Here is an 18,302-nt window from a genome sequence, read left to right on the forward strand (position 1 = left end):
GTCTCATTCCTTGCTCTTACACTTATAAAAAATGAGATCTGGACAAGGCGCTTTACTTCATATGGATAAAGAATGAAAATAATACCTCTGCTATATAATCCATGTAAGCATTAAAGCATATCATACAGAAAGAATATCTGCAGAGGGCTGTCCGCTTTACCAGGGCCTGGGCTTGGTTACCTGGCAGCTGGCACCCTCGCGGCCACTTCCTGAGCTGGGGCAGCAGTGTTTTTGTACCGGAGGAAGCTGATCCTGCAGGGCTGTGTCTTGGCTGCTGGCACAGAGATACAGGGCCGAGTCCGGCAGCTCCAAGGAGCTCAGGTTCAGCAGAGATAGAGTCACTGAACTGTTGACCTGAGAATCGTTCTGGGAGGTTTCCTTTTTCTGTCTCCTCCCCGCGGTAATACTGAACAAGGAACTGAGGGCCCTGGCCCAGGGGCTGTTGGTACCAGGACACGGAGCGATGCCCAGAGACAGGGGAACATCTCAGGGTCACCTGCTGTTGTCTTGACTTGATCAGGTATTTTGGGGTCTGAGTGACTCCAGAATCCACCGGGCCTGTTGGGGAGGAGACAGAGGAGGCTGAGGGCAGAGCACAAGGGACGCCTCCTGCTCAGCCCTCGTCAGCTTGTATCTCGGGGATGGCATAGGCTTATCAGAAGCTCCCACGCTGTGGCCAGGACTCACCTGCCCCCAGGAGACAAAGAGCCACAGAGCACAGGAGCCTGGAGCCCATGGCAGCCTCAGGAACCCAAGACAAGCCCTACCTCGGGGTGGGTCTCCTGGGGTGAGTGGTCTAAAGCACTGAACCTCCTGTTTCCCTGATAGGAGCATCTGCCTATGATGTCACTGCTCTGACGGCCCTGCAGGCTGCCTCCCGGTCCACTGTGCCCCTTGACAGGACCCAGGGCCGGCTCCTCTATGCCATTCCCTGTCCTGCACAGCCCCTCAGCAAAGGGTGGTATGAGAGGAGCACCGTCCCCACGTCCCCGGGTGCCCACAACACCACTTGTTCTCCTCTGCCTGCCTCTGCCTGATACTAATCACCCAGCCATCACCAGCCACCCCAACCCCTTCACCCCCACTTCCCGTGCAGGCTCTGGGACATGGCCTCCTGGTGCATCCTGAAGCTCCAGACACATCTCTACTCACCTTGGCAGTGAGGGGTCTGTGCTGGCGCCTCATGTCCCAGGGCCACTCTGAGAACTCACACCAGCTCCCTGAGGCAGGCATGGAGCCCAGGTTCCCTTAAGCTGCCCTCTCCTGGGTGACTCAGCCCCTCCCAGGGCACCTTGAGTACCGTGGGCCCACAGAGCCTCCACGTGGCCAATGGTCCGCAGCCTCATGGATCTGCACCGTCTTTCTAAATCAAGAATAGAAATTCCCCACAAGCACCACCTGCAACCCCTTCCACACACACACACACACACACACACACACACACACACACACGTTCTCTGCCTCCCAGCCTTGCTGACATAGAGTTTCTCTTCAAATCCAGTCTTAGCCTGTGGAGGGCAAAGACTGTATTATCCTCCATTTCGATGAAGGAGGAAACACTTGCTGCACCACTCAATGAAGGTAGGATGCTGAGATGGAAAAATAAAGTAAAGAAAACACTCTGATGACCTCAAGGGAAGCCAGCCTGGAAGCAGGTATCCCATAGCTCCTTCTCAGTAATCACATCCACATATTTCCAGATTTTATATTTAAAATTAGTTTTACCAAATTCTAGGTAGTGTTTGTATACAGACGATATATATATATACACATATATATATATATATATATATATGAACCCATTTATTTCTGAAATTATAACATCGTGAAATAAACAATGGTGTCAGCAAAAACCTAAACAGACAATTCTACAAAGAAATCGCGCGATCAAAAGGGACATGAAAAGGTGCTCAACGTCACTAATTATCAGAGCGATGCAAATCACAACTACAATGAGATATCTCATATCGGGCCCAATAACCATCAACAAAAATTCTTCACATAATAAATGCTGCAAAGGATGTAGAGAGAAAGGAACTCTCTTACACTGTTGGTGGGAATGAAAATTGTACAGTCACAATGAGTATGGAGGTTCCTTAAAAAACTAAAAATAGTGTTACCATATGATCCTGTAATCCAACTCCTGGGCATAAGTCTGGAGAAAACTCTAATTCAGAAAGATACATGCATCCCAATGTTCATAGTGGCACTATGTACAAGAGCCGAGACATGAAAGCAACCTAAATGTCCACTGACAGAAGAATGGAAAGAGAAGTGGCATATGTATGCAAAAGAATATTACTCAGCCAGGAAAAAGAATGAAATAATGCCATTTTCAGTAACATGGATGGATCTAGAGGTTATGATGCTAATGAGATAAACTGGACAGAGAAAACCAAATATCATAATATTTCACTTATATGTAAAACACACACACACACAAAGATAAAAATGAACTTATATATAAAACAGAAATAGACCAACAGACATAGAAAAGCAACGTATGGTTCCCAAAGGGGAAATGTGGGGAGGGACAAATCAGGAGATTGTGATTAGTGTATGTGCCCTACTATATATCAAGTGGATAAACAACAAGGACCTACTGTATAGCACAGGGAACCATATTCCGAAGTTTCTAATAATCCATGAGAGAAATGAATCTGGAGAAGTACAAATACATATATACATATATGTGTGTATATATATTATCCATATTCTGCCTGTAGAATTTATAAAAGTTTTAATATAACTGGATTCAGGATAATTTTTGGCTCATCGTGTGTGTGTGTGTGTGTGTGTGTGTGTGTGTGTGTGTGTGTGTGTGTGAGAATCACTAAACTGTACACTGGAAACTAACACAACATTGTAAATCAATTATATAGACAAATGCAAAGAAGAAACTGAAAACATCCCAACCCCAACTTCTGAGATTGTTACAATTTGGAGAGATTTGGGAAATTTCAAGAGAGTGGCACTTTGCATTCAAATCCACATTAAACTAGAAAACATGCACGATTTCTTTAAACCTCACTAGGTTACCTTTCCATTATCACTTTAAACTAACTCACAGGGACCTAAATTAGCAAGTGTACTTGGTTTGGAAGAGGGCTGCATATGGAATACTCAGATAAAACTTTACATTGACATCAGCAAAGCCAGAAAAGGAAATGTTAAAATATTCCCACAAACTGGAAGCCTGGGCTTGGGTGCAGAGTTTCATACTCTAGAATAAATGTCTGACTTGTGCTGGGAAAATAAAATACTCCATGCAGCTCTATGTAGGTGGGCATTAATTCACTCATTTCACAAGTATCAAGGAGTAAGAATGATATCCTTATACCTTGGCTTTTCCTATGAAAGTAAAGAGAGGAAGGGAGTTTCTATAGATGGACTTGTGTCTCCCTCAAATTCATGTGTTGAAGTCCTAACCCCCAGTGTGACTGTATCTGGACTTAGGGCCCGGAGGGAGGTAGTTAAGCGTAAACAATATTATAAGGCTGGGATTCTAACACAACATGACTGGTGTCCTTAGAAGTAGAGGAGGTGACACCGTAGAGCTCTTTCTCTGCAAAGCCCAGAGGAGAGGCCATGTGAGGACACAGGGAGCAGGCAGCTGTCTCCAAACCAGGAACTGAGTTCTCTCCAGAAACCAACCGTAGCACCTGGATCTTGGGTTTCAGGCCCTCAAAACTGTGAGAAACAAATGTCTGTTGTATAAGCCACATAGTCTGTTGCATTTTATTATGTTGGCCTGAGCAAATAAGTCAACAGTGTAGCACCCTGAAACGTCAGGATAAGAAGCAAAGTGGAAGACACGTCTGAGCTAGTGTTTAAAGGTGGGTAGTACCTGGTCAAGTCTGGGGAGGAGAGAGATTCCTTTAGGCCATGGCAAGAGCAAGAGCACATGCAGAGGGTTGAAAAGGCATCTGTATTTTGGGAGTTTTGCAAAGAGATGTTTGGTCACAGAGGAAGACGCATCCTGAGGGAGCGAAGAAGTGATACTTTGAAGTGAAAAGAATCAGGGTGATGAAGTGTTAAAAAGTGATCCCAGGGAAGCAGAATTGATCTTTGGTGCTTTGCCTGTTTATAATCAGGGGAGGCCTGCCCTCATCTGTGTGTGGGGGGCACTCAGCTTTGTCCCGAGGAGGCAGGCCAGGGGTGAGAGGTTAAGAAGGAAGAAGTCAGCACCATCTCCAGGTTTCTCACACCATCATCACATCATCTGGGTAGTGATGACCTCTTCTGGACCAGCCCCTTGGTGATGCTGGGTGTTATGAGGCCTGGCTGAATATTTTCTGGTACTGGCGACCTTGGGAGGGAGAAGAAAAGAGATCATGTTACAAGGACCACAGTTTTACTCATGTTGTAGCTCTAGCTCCCTTCTCAACCATCTTAATCATAATCCTTGCCCTAGACTTTCACCAAATCTTCAATTCTTTCCCCTAAATTATAGAAAGCAAATGCATATGATGATATTAGAATCACATATTGATCAAGTAACTTTGCTCCACAAATGGACTCTCTCTTTCACAAAAGAGTCCACCAATTATGAAATCACAAACTCTTCCTCACCCCTGGTAGCTTCAAGTACCAGCCAAGAAGGTCGTGTAGGAGGGAACCTGTTGATGCAGCCCATCCTCTGAACACATCTTCTTGACCTCTTGTCCCTCCCCTGAGTGGCACCAGAGCACATGGCTGCTTTCCAGCACCCTCAGGCATTTTCCTTTCCCACTGCAGTCCCTGGGCTCTCATGCAGCTGTCAGCTCTGAGGTTGCTCCCCACTGGGGCAGGGAGGTTTGTGCACAGAACCCTGCTGACTCAGCAGCGCTGTGCCAACCTGCTGGCACAGAGGTACAGGGCAGAGTCCCTCAGCTCCAAGGAGCTCACATTCAGCTCAGAGTGAGAGTCCTGGAACTGTTGTGCTGAGATCGATCTGGGAAGTTGCCTTTGGCTCTTTGCATAGTTTAATAAAACTCAAAGAGGAACTGAGGACCTTCCCTCAGGACCTGTTGGTACCAAGATACACTGCGGTGCCCTAACACAGGGGACCATCTCAGCATCACTTGGTGTCCTCTTGCTTTCATGAGGTATCTTGGTGTTTGGGTGACTCCAGAATCCACTGGGCCTGTTTGGGAAGGACATAGGGGTTGGAGAAAGAACACAGGAGAGAGCCCGAAGGTGCCTTGGATTCAGGCACTGTCAGGCTTAGAACACAGTTGCCATGCCTGTACCAAGAACCTACCTGCTGCCAGGAGACACAGAGCCACCCAGCAGAGGAGACTGGAGCCCATGGTAGGAAGCGGCAGAGCTGGGCAGGCGTGTCTTGGTTCAGAGCTCTGGTTGTCTGGGAGCTGAAGTTCTGGGCATCCTTTCTCTGATTGGAGGTTAGGTGGTGACATCACTGCTCTGATGTCATTGTCTCTGCTGGTTCCCATGAGCCTGGCCTCCCGTTCCAGGTCAGCTCATCTAGGAACCCTGCTTTGTCCTGCAAAGCCTCTTATGTGACATGGGGGCTGGAATGGGCTGGTCTCGGCGAGGCTGGGTATAGGCCACATGCCCATCCCCACACGCCTTTGCTTTTCCTGTGAGGCACAAGTTTCTCTCCCTGGCCCTGTGCCCTCCCAGCTCGGCCCCCTTCACTGTCCCTTGTAACCTCAGAAACTCCCTCATCTGTGCATAGTTGAAGGTCATGGCTCCCAGCTGGGACAGCAAGTCTGCAAATTAGTGTCTATGCTATGAAGCCTTCCAAAGGTAAAAACACTGACCAAGGCTGTTTCTTAACCTTCCCGGTCCCAGGAAATTGCTAGTTTTGACCCTGAAACTTATGGAGTTGGGCTGTTCCACAGCACCCTGTGTGGTCTATGTGTGGGAACACGGGGTTTGTCCAGATTTAATACTCATCAAGTGTGTTTAAATTTGAAACTATTTGCCTATTGCACTGTGTTTCTATATGTTTGTTTTGTTTTACTTTGCCTTTTCCTAAATGGGGACACAAACACGTACCCTAACTGATTGGTGATTTTGCATTTTAAGAGAAAAGATTCTAGCCATGGAGAAACTGTGTTGGCTTTTAGAACATCTTGATGAGGAAGATGGTACAGACCTGGCCTAGGTTAGGCGAGATACTAAAAACGCGCAGAGGTGCGGAACACACGGAGACAGCCTGTCTCTCGTCCTGCAGATGGACTCCCAAGGGCTTTTGGATGATTAATAATTAGCTGAAATTGATTTTCCTTTGAAGATCTTGGACAGCTTGCTCACAGAAGACCATTTACACAGGCCTCTTGTAAGGTTCCCTGTGTCGTGGGAAGGGACATTGTGGTGAGCTCCAAGGACAAAGAACAAGAAAAAATCAAAGGGCCGACATCACTAGAACAGAGAGGACGGGACCCTAATCACTGTCCCACAGCAACCACCGCAACCTCATCTTCCCAAGCACACGCCTGGCTCCTTTCCCATCCCGTAGGAGGGAAGGTCGTGGTCCCCTGCTTCTCCCACTCTGCACATTGGAAACATGCAGACCCCACCCACTCAGCAGGTGACCCGCTAGTCCCTCTGCTCCCTGGCTGTCACACCACACAAGCCACCTATGCTCATCGTCGACTCTCCCGGGCTCCCAGGAAGTCGGCCTGCCGTTCTAGCAGCGTCCCTTCTCGTTAATAAATCGTATCTTCTTTATCTGCCTTCTGTCTGGAAATTCTTTTCCGCCTGTGCTCAGACCATGACAGAGATGACCCCGATGAGGACGGAGCAGCGAGGCTGCAGTAGGGAGGGCCGGGGAGCTGACGCCAGGGAGGTGGGGAGAGGAAACCTGCCCCATCTGGGAAAGGTGGGCGAGAGCAGAGATGTCCTGAGGGCCCGGCTGGGGGAGAACCTTCCAGAGAAACAGCAATGAGGTGCCCATGGAGAGAGAAGAGGGCCTACATGCATGTGATTTACCAATGATGTTTCCTCCTAGAGGTCTCAGGCTCAGGCTGATGGCTAGGAGTCAGAGCTGGAGACCCATCTTTCTGTTCACAGGAGTGGGGGTGGGGCTGCAGATGAAAGACAGAGTGACGGTGGACACATGCCCACGAGGCCCTGGGGTCAGGTCTGGGCTGGCTGAGATCGCACACAATAAGGATTACCCTGCACAGATGTGACCCCAGAGGATCCCAGGCTCCAGATGCTAGGAGTCTGCAAAGGGCTCCACTTAGTCTTAAGGTGCAAGGCCTGCCCTGTGTTTTTGTGCAGAGAGGAGGTGGCCATGCAGCACCGTGGAGTAACTGCTGGCACAGAAGTACACAGATGTCTGGGAGGGGGTGGCAGTCTCCAGCGTGAGAGGGAAGTTCTCAAGGTTTGGTCTGGAGACGCTGTACCCCTCGGGGACATCTCCTTTGCTGGTGGTCCTAGTGCCAGCTGAGTAATGGATCAGCCTCAGCCCGTGTCCCAGGTCTTGTCGGTACCAGTACATATAGCTGTGGTCCAGATCCTGGGTACATTTCAGTGTCATGTTCTGTCCTGTCCTCATCACCTGGAATTTTGGGTCCTGAGTGACACCAGCGTTCACTGGGCCTGTGCAGAAGGAGAAGCTGATGCTGTGGCCACAGAGGAAAGGCTTAGTGCCGTGACCCTAAGGGGCCCCTGCCCCCCGGGACTCACCTGCCTGCAGGAGACAGAAGGCCACACAGCACAGGAGGCAGGTGCTCATGGTGGGGGTGGGGCAGGCGGAGGGTCCTCTGTGTCTGTGTGTTGCTGAGAGGGGAGAGGGGCTCTGCAGGGAGTCATTCAGAGATGTCCCTGTCCCTGCCAGGCCCCAGAGCCAACCCTTCACACAGGGGGCCACGCCCCTTCCCCTGAGGCTCAAATCAAACAGGAATCTACAGTGAGCAGCTTAGAACAGGAAGAAGGCATTCCTCGGATCAGCAGCCAGTCTTACAAGTTCTTTTAACCTTTCTCTAAAACAGTTTGTAACTTTATGTGTAATTTATCCCAGAGAGAATTCTTCATCAATATGCTTATTCAGTTTATTTATCTACACGTTTCTGTAGATGTGAATCTTGGGGAAAATCCTTACGACCTCCTGCTGCCCTCTATGACTCGCGTCCCAAATGCTCTTCAAGCGTCCATTTCTGCTTTGTGGAATTGACCACAATCCTGGTCGCCTCCTTCCACCTACGGTGATCCTTCTGGTATCTGGTTCCCCAACCTCAGGGCGGGCGCATCCACATGTGAGGAATCCTTTGTCTCTATTTCTTACCAATTCATCCAAAGCCAGGGCTCCTGCCCAATGCAGCTGCAGCTCCTGCGTGGTCACTGGAGCCTGGGCTTCCCATGTCTGGGGGTGGGGGGGGGGGCAGCAGGAGAACCACCTCACGCCTGTGACCCACCTTTCTTTGTGGCGAGAAGATGGCCCAGCACTGTGGATGACATGTCAGCACAAAGGCATACAGATGTGGGAGGGATGTGAGGAGAGATGGCAGACTCCAGGTAAATAAAATATGCTCTATTTTTACACGGGACATCCATTCCTTGGGGACACCTCTCTCTGAAGCCTGGCTGCATTGAATTGGGTAACAAATATCACAGAGCCCCAAACTGTATCATGTTGCACACAACCTCACACTTACAAGGACCCCATCCTTCCTGCAATGCTCTGCTGTGGTGATGTTCCCATTGTTAATAATTTTTGAACTACAGGCCTTGTAAATTATGCAGCTGGTCCTGAGTCCATGAGGGTGGACCTGTGGTGACCTGCTGGTTTCCCTGGAGCATGGTCACATGTCTGGGGTCTTGGTGACTAAGCATCCCTGGGGCCTGGGAGACAAAGACACTGAAACTAAAGTCAGAAACAGTGAAGGAGCCTGATGTTGTCACCACAGCAACAAGCCATGAACTGGGGCCTGGCTAGCCCACCAGTGGTTCCACCTTGGTGCTCAGACCTTCTGTGCTCCAGGAGAAAGACGGACACACAGCACCGATGACTGAGGGTCCAGCAAGATCAGAAGGGAAATGGGGCCTCTCCAGCTCAAGGCCTGTGGCTTGGATAGTTGAGATCAAAGCAAAGGCATCCATTCTGCTGATAGAAAATGATTTCTCACCAAAGTCGCTACTGCCTGTTGTCTGCTCAGCCCCAGCAAGCCATGTGTGACCATGAGGACTTGCTGTGTGTGTCTCATGGGATCTCAACATAATTTCCTAGGAGATGATGGCTTTTTGCCAAAATATTATTAGAATATGATTTCAAGGAAAGGGATCCTGAGAAAAGAAATTTATGGAAGTAAATAAATAAATTTTCTAAAAACATCTTGTACCCGCTAGAAAGACCTTTGATGGTTAGTTTATAAAAGTGTCCACCTCCACATAGAACTGCCCCTTACGTGAATTTGGTGTCTCACGTGACTTCAAGCATTTCTCTAACCATAATACTTCCAGCAGCACGCTACTGTCTGGAATATTTAGCTGTGTGCTAAAGAGGAACTGTTTTAATGGGTAGGGAACTTACATTTTCACTAAAAAGATGTCTGAGCAAAAACATCTGTAGCAACAGAAATCATATTGTTGGTTGTCAGGAAGGAGAGAGGCATGGGAAAGGGGCATGAGGGAACTTTCTGGTGAAGGAAAGGTTCTGTATCTTCATGGGGTGGATGTTATGTGAGTTTATACATATATATTGATCCAAATGAGTGATGTGTCCATTATACCGGGTGTAATATTTATTGTATATACAGTTGACCCTTGAACCACCCACGTTTGAACTGTGTGGGTCCTCTTATACATGGATTTTTACTAAACACATACTGCAGTACTACACAATTGTGGTTGCTTGAATCTGCACATGTGGAATCGTGGATGCAGCGGGTTGACTGTGAGGTGATACAGAAATTTTTGTCTGCGGGGTTGGCGGTGGCTCAGGGCCCCTACGCTCCACATTGTTTGTGGCTGAACTATAATTCACACATCAATAACGTAGGCTTTAAAATACCTCAGGATGCATGGATGTTACAAGCTCTTGTTATTTCATGTAATGAATCATTGGCATAAATAATTTTTCCTGCGACTTCTGTCGTCCTCAACTATAGGGTTTCAGGGCAAAGTGTGTCTTTGTCTACCACTGCCCCTAGGAAACGAATGCAGAGGCTGTCAGAGATTAGCAAGGGAGTCAAGAAATCCAGGGTCCTGCTAGGTGCCAGGTACTTCATGGTCACCAAATTCTTATACAGCCCTGCAGGTTGGTGCTATGGCTAATGTATTGTGTCGACTTCACAGGGCCACAGGTATTTAGTTAAACACTATATTGGGTGTTCCTGTGAGGGTGTTTTAGGAAGAGATTAACATGTGAAATCATTAGACTTTAATATTAGATTAGATTCATAGTTTACTTAGGAAAGCAGATGACCTTCCACGGTGTCAGTGGGCCTCAACCAACCATCTGAAGACATGAATGGAACAAAAAGACTGATCCTCCCCCAGGTGAGAGAGGACTGTCCAGCTGATGGTCTTCACTGGGACATCAGTTCCTCAGCATTCGAACTTATCCATCAGCTCTCCCTGGGGCTCTAGTACCACCGGGTGAGCTTGCAGGTTTTCGACTTTTCAGCCTTTGCCACTATGTGAGCCAATTTCTTTAAAGCATGTGTGAATGTCTGCATATATATGTACTATGGAAGGACAGATGGGGGCAGGGACCACAGGGGGTGAGAAGAAACTTCAGTCTGATTCCTTGTTCTGACAGTTATAAATATGAGCTCTTATATTTCATAACTCACATGTATAATCAGACAATGTAATACTTATCATGCATAGCTTTTGTGAGCCTAAAAAGAGACCATAAAACCCTGAGAAGGGCTGTCCCCTTTACGAAGACCAGGGCCTGGCACACTGACAGCTGGCAACCTCGCGGCCACTTCCTGAGCTGGGGCAGGAGTGTTTTTGTACCAGAGGCAGCTGCTTCTGCAGGGCTGTGTCTTGGCTGCTGGCACAGAGATACAGGGCCGAGTCCGGCAGCTCCAAGGAGCTCAAGTTCAGCTGAGAGCTAGAGTCACTGAACTGTTGACCTGAGAATCCTTCTGGGAGGTTTCCTTTGTCTCTCACTTGCCTGTCGTAATACTGAACAAGGAACTGAGGGCCCTGGCCGAGGAGCTGTTGGTACCAGGACACGTAGAGATGTCCAGAGACAGGAGAACATCTCAGGGTCACTTGCTGTTGTCTTGACTTGATCAGGTATTTTGGGGTCTGAGTGACTCCAGAATCCACCGGGCCTGTTGGAGTGGAGACAGAGGAGGCTGAGGGCAGAGCACAGGGGACGCCTCCTGCTCAGCCCTTGTCAGCTTCTACCTCGAGGATGGCAGAGGCATATCAGAAGCTGGACTCACCTGCTCCCAGGAAACAAAGAGCCACACAGCAGAGGAGCCTGGAGCCCATGGCAGCCTCAGGAGCCCAAGACAAGCCCTACCTCGGGGCAGGTTTCCTGGGGTGAGGGGTCTAAAGCGCTGAGCCTCCTGTTTCCCTGATAGGAGCATCTGCCTATGATGTCACTGCTCTGACGGCCCTGCAGGCTGCCTCCCGGTCCACTGTACCCCTTGGCAGGACCCAGGCCCGGCTCCTCTATGCCATTCCCTGTCCTGCACAGCCCCTCAGCAAAGGGTGGTGTGAGGGGAGCACAATCCCCACGTCCCCAGGTGCCCACAACTCACCTTGTTCTCCTCTGCCTGCTCCTGCCTGACACTCATCACCCAGCCATCACCAGCCACCACAACCCAGTCACCCCCACTTCCCGTGCAGGCTCTGGGACACGGCCTCCTGGTGCATCCTGAAGCTCCAGACACATCTCTACTCACCTGGGCAGTGAGGGGTCTGTGCTGGCGCCTCATGTCCCAGGGCCACTCTGAGAACCCTCACCAGCTCCCTGAGGCAGGCATGGAGCCCAGATTCCCTTAAGCTGCCCTCTCCTGGGTGACTCTCAGCCCCTCCCAGGGCACCTTGAGTACCGTGGGCCCACAGCACCTCCACGTGGCCAATGGTCCACAGCCTCCTAGATCTGCACCATCCTTCTAAATCAAGAATAGAAATTCCCCACAAGCACCACCTGCAACCCCTTCCACACACACACACACACACACACACACACGTTCTCTACCTTTTCAGCTTGGCTGACTTATGGTTCAACTTCAAATCCAGTCTTAGGCTCTGGAATTAAAAGACTGTATGATCCAACATTTCGATGAAGGAGGAAACACTTGCTGCACCACTGCAATGAGGGTAGAATTCTGAGATGGAAAGGTGTGGGTGTAAAAATAAACACTCTGGTGACCTCAAGGGAAACCAGCCTGGAAGCAGGTATCCCATAGCTCCTTCTCAGTAATCACATCCACATATTTCCAGATTTTATATTTAAAATTAGTATTACCAAATTCTAGGTACTGTTTGTATACGGACGATATATATATAGATGAACCCATTTATTTCTGAAATTATAAAATCGTGCAATAACCATGCTGTCAGCAAAAACTTAGACAATTCTACAGAGAAATCACATGGTCAAAAGGCACATGAAAAGATGCTCACCATCACTAATCATCAGAGCGATGCAAATCACAACTACAATGAGATATCATCTCATATCGGGCCCAATAACCATCATCAAAAATTCTTCAGATAATACATGTTGGAAAGGATGTAGAGAGAAAGGACCTCTCTTACACTGCTGGTGGGAATGAAAATTGTACGGCCAGTATGAGAACAGTACGAAGGTTCCTTAAAAAACTAAAAATAGTGTTATCATATGATCCTGTAATCTGACTCCTGGGCATAAATCTGGACAAAACTTCAATTCAAAAAGATACATGCATCACAGTGTTCATAGTGGCACTATGCAATAGCTGAGACAAGGAAGCAACCTACATGTCCATTGACAGATAAATGCATAGAGAACTGGTATGTGTATGTAAAAGAATATTACTCAGCCAGGAAAAACAATGAAATAATGCCATTTGCAGTAACATGAATGGATCTAGAGATTATCATCCTAATGAAATAAACTAGGCAGTGAAAGCCAAATATCATAGTATATCACTTATATGTAAAACACACACACAAAAAGATCAAACTGAACTTACGTATAAAACAGAAATAGACCAACAGACATAGGAAAGAAACGTATGGTTCCCAAAGGGGAAATGTGGGGAGGGACAAATTCGGAGATTGTGATTAGTGTATATGCCCTACTATATATCAAACAGATAAAAAACAAGGACCTACTGCATAGCACAGGGAACCACATTCATTAGTTTGTAATAATCTAGAAGAGAAAGGAATCTGGAGAAGTATATATACATATATATGTGTGTGTGTATATATATATATTATCCACACTTTGTCTGTACAATTTATAGTAGTTTTACTAAAACTGGAGTGAGGATAATTTTTGACTCATTCTTGTGTGTGTGTGTGTGTGTGTGAGAATCACTGAGCTGTACACCAGAAACTAACACAACATTGTAAATCAACAATACAGACAAGTGCAAAGAAGAAATTGAAAACATCCCAACCCCAACTTCTGAGATTGTTACAGTTCAGAGTGATTTGGGACATTTCAAGAGAGTGGCACTTTGCATTCAAATCCACGTTGAACTAGAAAACATGCACTTTTTCTTTAAACCACACTAGGTTACCTTTCCATTATCACTTTAAACTAACTCACAGGGACCTAGATTAGCAAGTGTACTTGGTTTGGAAGAGGGCTGCATATGAAATACTCAGATAAAACTTTACACTGACATCAGCAAAGCCAGAAAAGGAAATGTTAAAATATTCCCACAAACTGGAACACTGGGCTTGGGTCCAGAGTTTCATACTCTAGAATAAATGTCTGAGTTGTGCTGGGAAAATAAAATACTGCATGCAGCTCTATGTAAGTGGGCATTAATTCACTCATTTCACAAGTCTCAAAGAGTAAGAATTATATCCTTATAGCTTGGCTTTTCCTATGAAAGTAAAGAGAGGAAGGGAGTTTCTATAGATGGACTTGTGTCTCCCCCAAATTCATGTGTTGAAGTCCTAACCCCCAGTGTGACTGTATCTGGACTTAGGGCCTGGAGGGAGGTAGTTGAGGGTAAACAATATTATAAGGCTGGGATTCTAACACAACATGACTGGTGTCCTTAGAAGAAGAGGAGGTGACACCAGAGAGCTCTTTCTCTGTAAAGCCCAGAGGAGAGGCCATGTGAGGACACAGGGAGCAGGCAGCTGTCTCCAAACCAGGAACTGAGTTCTCTCCAGAAACCAACCGTAGCACCTGGATCTTGGGTTTCAGGCCCTCAAAACTGTGAGAAACAAATGTCTGTTGTATAAGCCACATAGTCTGTTGCATTTTATTATGTTGGCCTGAACAAATAAGTCAACAGTATAGCACCCTGAAAAGTCAGGATAAGAAGCAAAGTGGAAGACACGTCTGAGCTAGTGTTTAAAGGTGGGTAGTACCTGGTCAAGTCTGGGGAGGAGAGAGATTCCTTTAGGCCATGGCAAGAGCAAGAGCACATGCAGAGGGTTGAAAAGGCATCTGTATTTTGGGAGTTTTGCAAAGAGATGTTTGGTCACAGAGGAAGACGCATCCTGAGGGAGCGAAGAAGTGATACTTTGAAGTGAAAAGAATCAGGGTGATGAAGTGTTAAAAAGTGATCCCAGGGAAGCAGAATTGATCTTTGGTGCTTTGCCTGTTTATAATCAGGGGAGGCCTGCCCTCATCTGTGTGTGGGGGGCACTCAGCTTTGTCCCGAGGAGGCAGGCCAGGGGTGAGAGGTTAAGAAGGAAGAAGTCAGCACCATCTCCAGGTTTCTCACACCATCATCACATCATCTGGGTAGTGATGACCTCTTCTGGACCAGTCCCTAGGTGATGCTGGGTGTTATGAGGCCTGGCTGAATATTTTCTGGTACTGGCGACCTTGGGAGGGAGAAGAAAAGAGATCATGTTACACAGACCACAGTTTTACTCATGTTGTAGCTCTAGCTCCCTTCTCAACCACCTTAATCATAATCCTTGCCCTAGACTTTCACCAAATCTTCAATTCTTTCCCCTAATTATATAAAGCAAATGCATATGATGATATTAGAATCACATATTGATCAAGTAACTTTGCTCCACAAATGGACTCTCTCTTTCACAAAATAGGCCACCAATTATGAAATGACAAACTCTTCCTCACCTCTGGTAGCTTCAAGTACCAGCCAAGAAGGTCGTGTAGGAGGGAACCTGTTGATGCAGCCCATCCTCTGAACACATCTTCTTGACCTCTTGTCCCTCCCCTGAGCGGCACCAGAGCCCACGGCCGCTTACAGCGCCCTCAGTCATTTTCCTTTCCCACTGCAGTCCCTGGGCTCTCATGCAGCTGTCAGCTCTGAGGTTGCTCCCCACTGGGGAAGGGAGGTTTGTGCACAGAACCCTGCTGACTCAGCAGGGCTGTGCCAACCTGCTGGCACAGAGGTACAGGGCCGAGTCCCTCAGCTCCAAGGAGCTCACATTCATCTCAGAGTGAGAGTCCCGGAACTGTTGTGCGGAGAATCGATCTGGGAAGTTGCCTTTGGCTCTTTGCATAGTTTCATAAAACTCAAAGAGGAACTGAGGACCTTCCCTCAAGGCCTGTTGGTACCAAGATACACTGCGGTGCCCTCACATAGGCGAACATCTCAGCATCACTTGGTGTCCTCTTGCTTTCATGAGGTATCTTGGTGTTTGGGTGACTCCAGAATCCACTGGGCCTGTGAGGGAAGGACACAGGGGCTGGAGAAAGAACACGGGAGAGAGCCCGAAGGTGCCTTGGATTCAGGTACTGTCAGGCTTAGAACAGAGATGCCTGCCTGTACCAAGAACCTACCTGCTGCCAGGAGACACAGAGCCACCCAGCAGAGGAGGCTGGAGCCCATGGCAGGAAGCGGCAGAGCTGGGCAGGCGTGTCTTGGTTCAGAGCTCTGGTTGTCTGGGAGCTGAAGTTCTGGGCATCCTTTCTCTGATTGGAGGTTAGGTGGTGACGTCACTGCTCTGATGTCATTGTCTCTGCTGGTTCCCATGAGCCTGGCCTCCCTTTCCAGGTCAGCTGACCCAGGAACCCTGCTTTGTCCTGCAAAAGCTTCTATGTGACATGTGGCCTGGACTGGGCTCCTCTTGGAAAGGATGGGTTTAGGCCACATGCCCATCCCCACAATCCTTTCCTTTTCCTATGACGCAGAAGTTTCTCTCCCTGTCCCTGTGCCCTCCCAGCTCCACCCCCTTCACTGTCCCTTGTAACCTCAGAAACTCCCTCCTCCGTGCATAGTTGAAGGTCATGGCTCCCAGCTGGGACAGCCCGCCTGCAAAGTAGTGTCTATGCTGTTAAGGCTTCCAAAGGTAAAAGCACCAACCAAGGCTGTTTCTTAACCTCCCTGGTCCCAGGCAACTGCTAGCTCTGCCACAGAAACTTCTGGAGCTCGGTAGTTCCACAGCGCCCCCATGCGGTCTATGGGTGGTAACCAGGATTTTCTCCTTGTCCAGATTTAATACACATAGACTGTGTTTAAATTAGCAACTATTTCACTACTTGCCTTTTGCACTGTGTTTTTGTATGTTCATCTTATTTTGTTTGCTTTTACTTTGTTTTTCCTAAATGGGGACACAAACACGTACCCTAGCGGATTTGTGATTTTGATTTTTAAGAGAAAAGAATGTGGTCATGGAGAAACTTCTTTGACTTCTAGGAAATCTGGATGAGGGAGATGGTACAGACCTGGCCTAGTTAGGGAGGATGCTAAAATAGGGCAGAGGTGGAGAACACACAGCCAGCCTGTCTCTCCTGCCCCAGGTAGACTCCCAAGGACTTTTGGATGATTAATAATTAACTGAAATTGTCATTATTTCTTTAAGACCCTGGACAGCTTGCTCAAAGAAGAGCCTTAGACAGGCCTCTTTGCAAGGTTCCCTGTGTCATGGGAAGGGACATTGTGGTGAGCTCCAAGGACAAAGAACAAGATAAACTCAAAGGGTCAACATCACCGGAACAGAGAAGACGGGATCCTTATCACCGTCCCACAGCAACCACCGCAACCTCAACTTCCCAAGGACACGCCTGGCTCCTTTCCCATCCCGTATGAGGGAAGGTCGTGGTCCCCTGCTTCTCCCACTCTGCACATTGGAAACATGCAGACCCTTCCCACTCAACAGGTGACCCACTAGTCCCTCTGTTCTCTGGCTGTAATACCACACAAGCCACCCATGCTCATCGTTGACTCTCCCTGGCTCCCAGGAAGTCAGCCTGCTGTTCTAGCAGCATCCCTTCTCTCTAATCAATTCTATCTTCTTTACATTCTGCCTTATGTCTGGAAATTCTATTCCAACCTGCACTCAGACCATGACAGACATGACCCCGATGAAGGAGGAGCAGCAAGGCTGGAGTAGGTAGGGTCCGGGAACTGAGGCCTTGGAGGTGGGAGAGGAGACCTGCCCCATCCAGGAAAGGTGGATGAGAGCACAGACCTCATGAGGGCCAGACTGGGGGAGAACCTTCCAAAGCAACAGCAATGAGGTGCCCAGGGAGAGGCAAGAGGATCTAGATGTATGTGATTTACCACTGATGTTCCCTCCTGGAGGATTCAGGCTCAGGCTGATGGCTAGGAGTCAGAGCTGGGGACGCAGCTTTCTTCTCAGAGGAAAGACAGAGGCCACTGGACACATGTCCATGTGGCCCTGGAATCAGGTCTGAGTCGGTGAGATCCTACACAATACAGGTCACACTGCAGGGAGGTCACCCCAGAGGATCCCAGGCTCCAGGTGCTAGGAGTCTGCAAAGGGCTCCGCTGAGACCCAGGGTGCAGGGCCTCCCCTGTGTTTTTGTGCAGAGAGGAGGTGGCCGTGCAGCACCGTGGAGTCACTGCTGGCACAGAGGTACACAGATGTCTGGGAGGGGCTGGCGGACTCCAGCGTGAGAGGGAAGCTCTCAGGTTTTGGTCTGGAGACACTGTACCCCTCGGGGACGTCTCCTTCGCTAGTGGTCCCAGTGGTAGTTGAGTAATGGATCAGCCTCAGCCCGTGTCCCAGGTCTTGTCGGTACCAGTACATAGCATTGTGGTTCAGATCCTGGGTACATTTCAGTGTCATGTTCAGTCCTGTTCTCAGGACCTGGAATTTTGGGTCCTGAGTGACACCAGCGTTCACTGGACCTGTGCAGAAGGAGAAGCTGATGTTGTAGCCACAGGGGAAGCCTTAGTGCCGTGACCCTAAAGGGCCCCTGCCCCCCGGGACTCACCTGCCTGCAGGAGACAGAAGGCCACACAGCACAGGAGGCAGGTGCTCAT

The 18,302-nt window shown here is 48.4% G+C and overlaps 1 pseudogene and 3 gene segments (V, D, J or C); all 4 read right to left on the reverse strand.

Annotated features, from left to right (window-relative positions):
* Positions 1-156: 156 nt before the first annotated feature.
* LOC130851823 (T cell receptor beta variable 5-1-like) lies at positions 157-739 on the reverse strand (annotated as a pseudogene).
* A 6,459-nt stretch (positions 740-7,198) lies between these two features.
* LOC130851824 (T cell receptor beta variable 6-2-like) lies at positions 7,199-7,690 on the reverse strand. The segment is given in 2 exon segments: positions 7,199-7,554; positions 7,642-7,690. Coding segments are annotated over 2 exon segments (405 nt in total).
* Positions 7,691-10,836: 3,146 nt separating this feature from the next.
* LOC130851825 (T cell receptor beta variable 5-1-like) lies at positions 10,837-11,403 on the reverse strand. The segment is given in 2 exon segments: positions 10,837-11,240; positions 11,355-11,403. Coding segments are annotated over 2 exon segments (453 nt in total).
* A 6,378-nt stretch (positions 11,404-17,781) lies between these two features.
* LOC130851826 (T cell receptor beta variable 6-4-like) lies at positions 17,782-18,302 on the reverse strand. The segment is given in 2 exon segments: positions 17,782-18,167; positions 18,254-18,302. Coding segments are annotated over 2 exon segments (435 nt in total).

Source organism: Hippopotamus amphibius, chromosome 4 (genome assembly GCF_030028045.1).
Source record: "Hippopotamus amphibius kiboko isolate mHipAmp2 chromosome 4, mHipAmp2.hap2, whole genome shotgun sequence".
NCBI lineage: Eukaryota > Metazoa > Chordata > Mammalia > Artiodactyla > Hippopotamidae > Hippopotamus > Hippopotamus amphibius.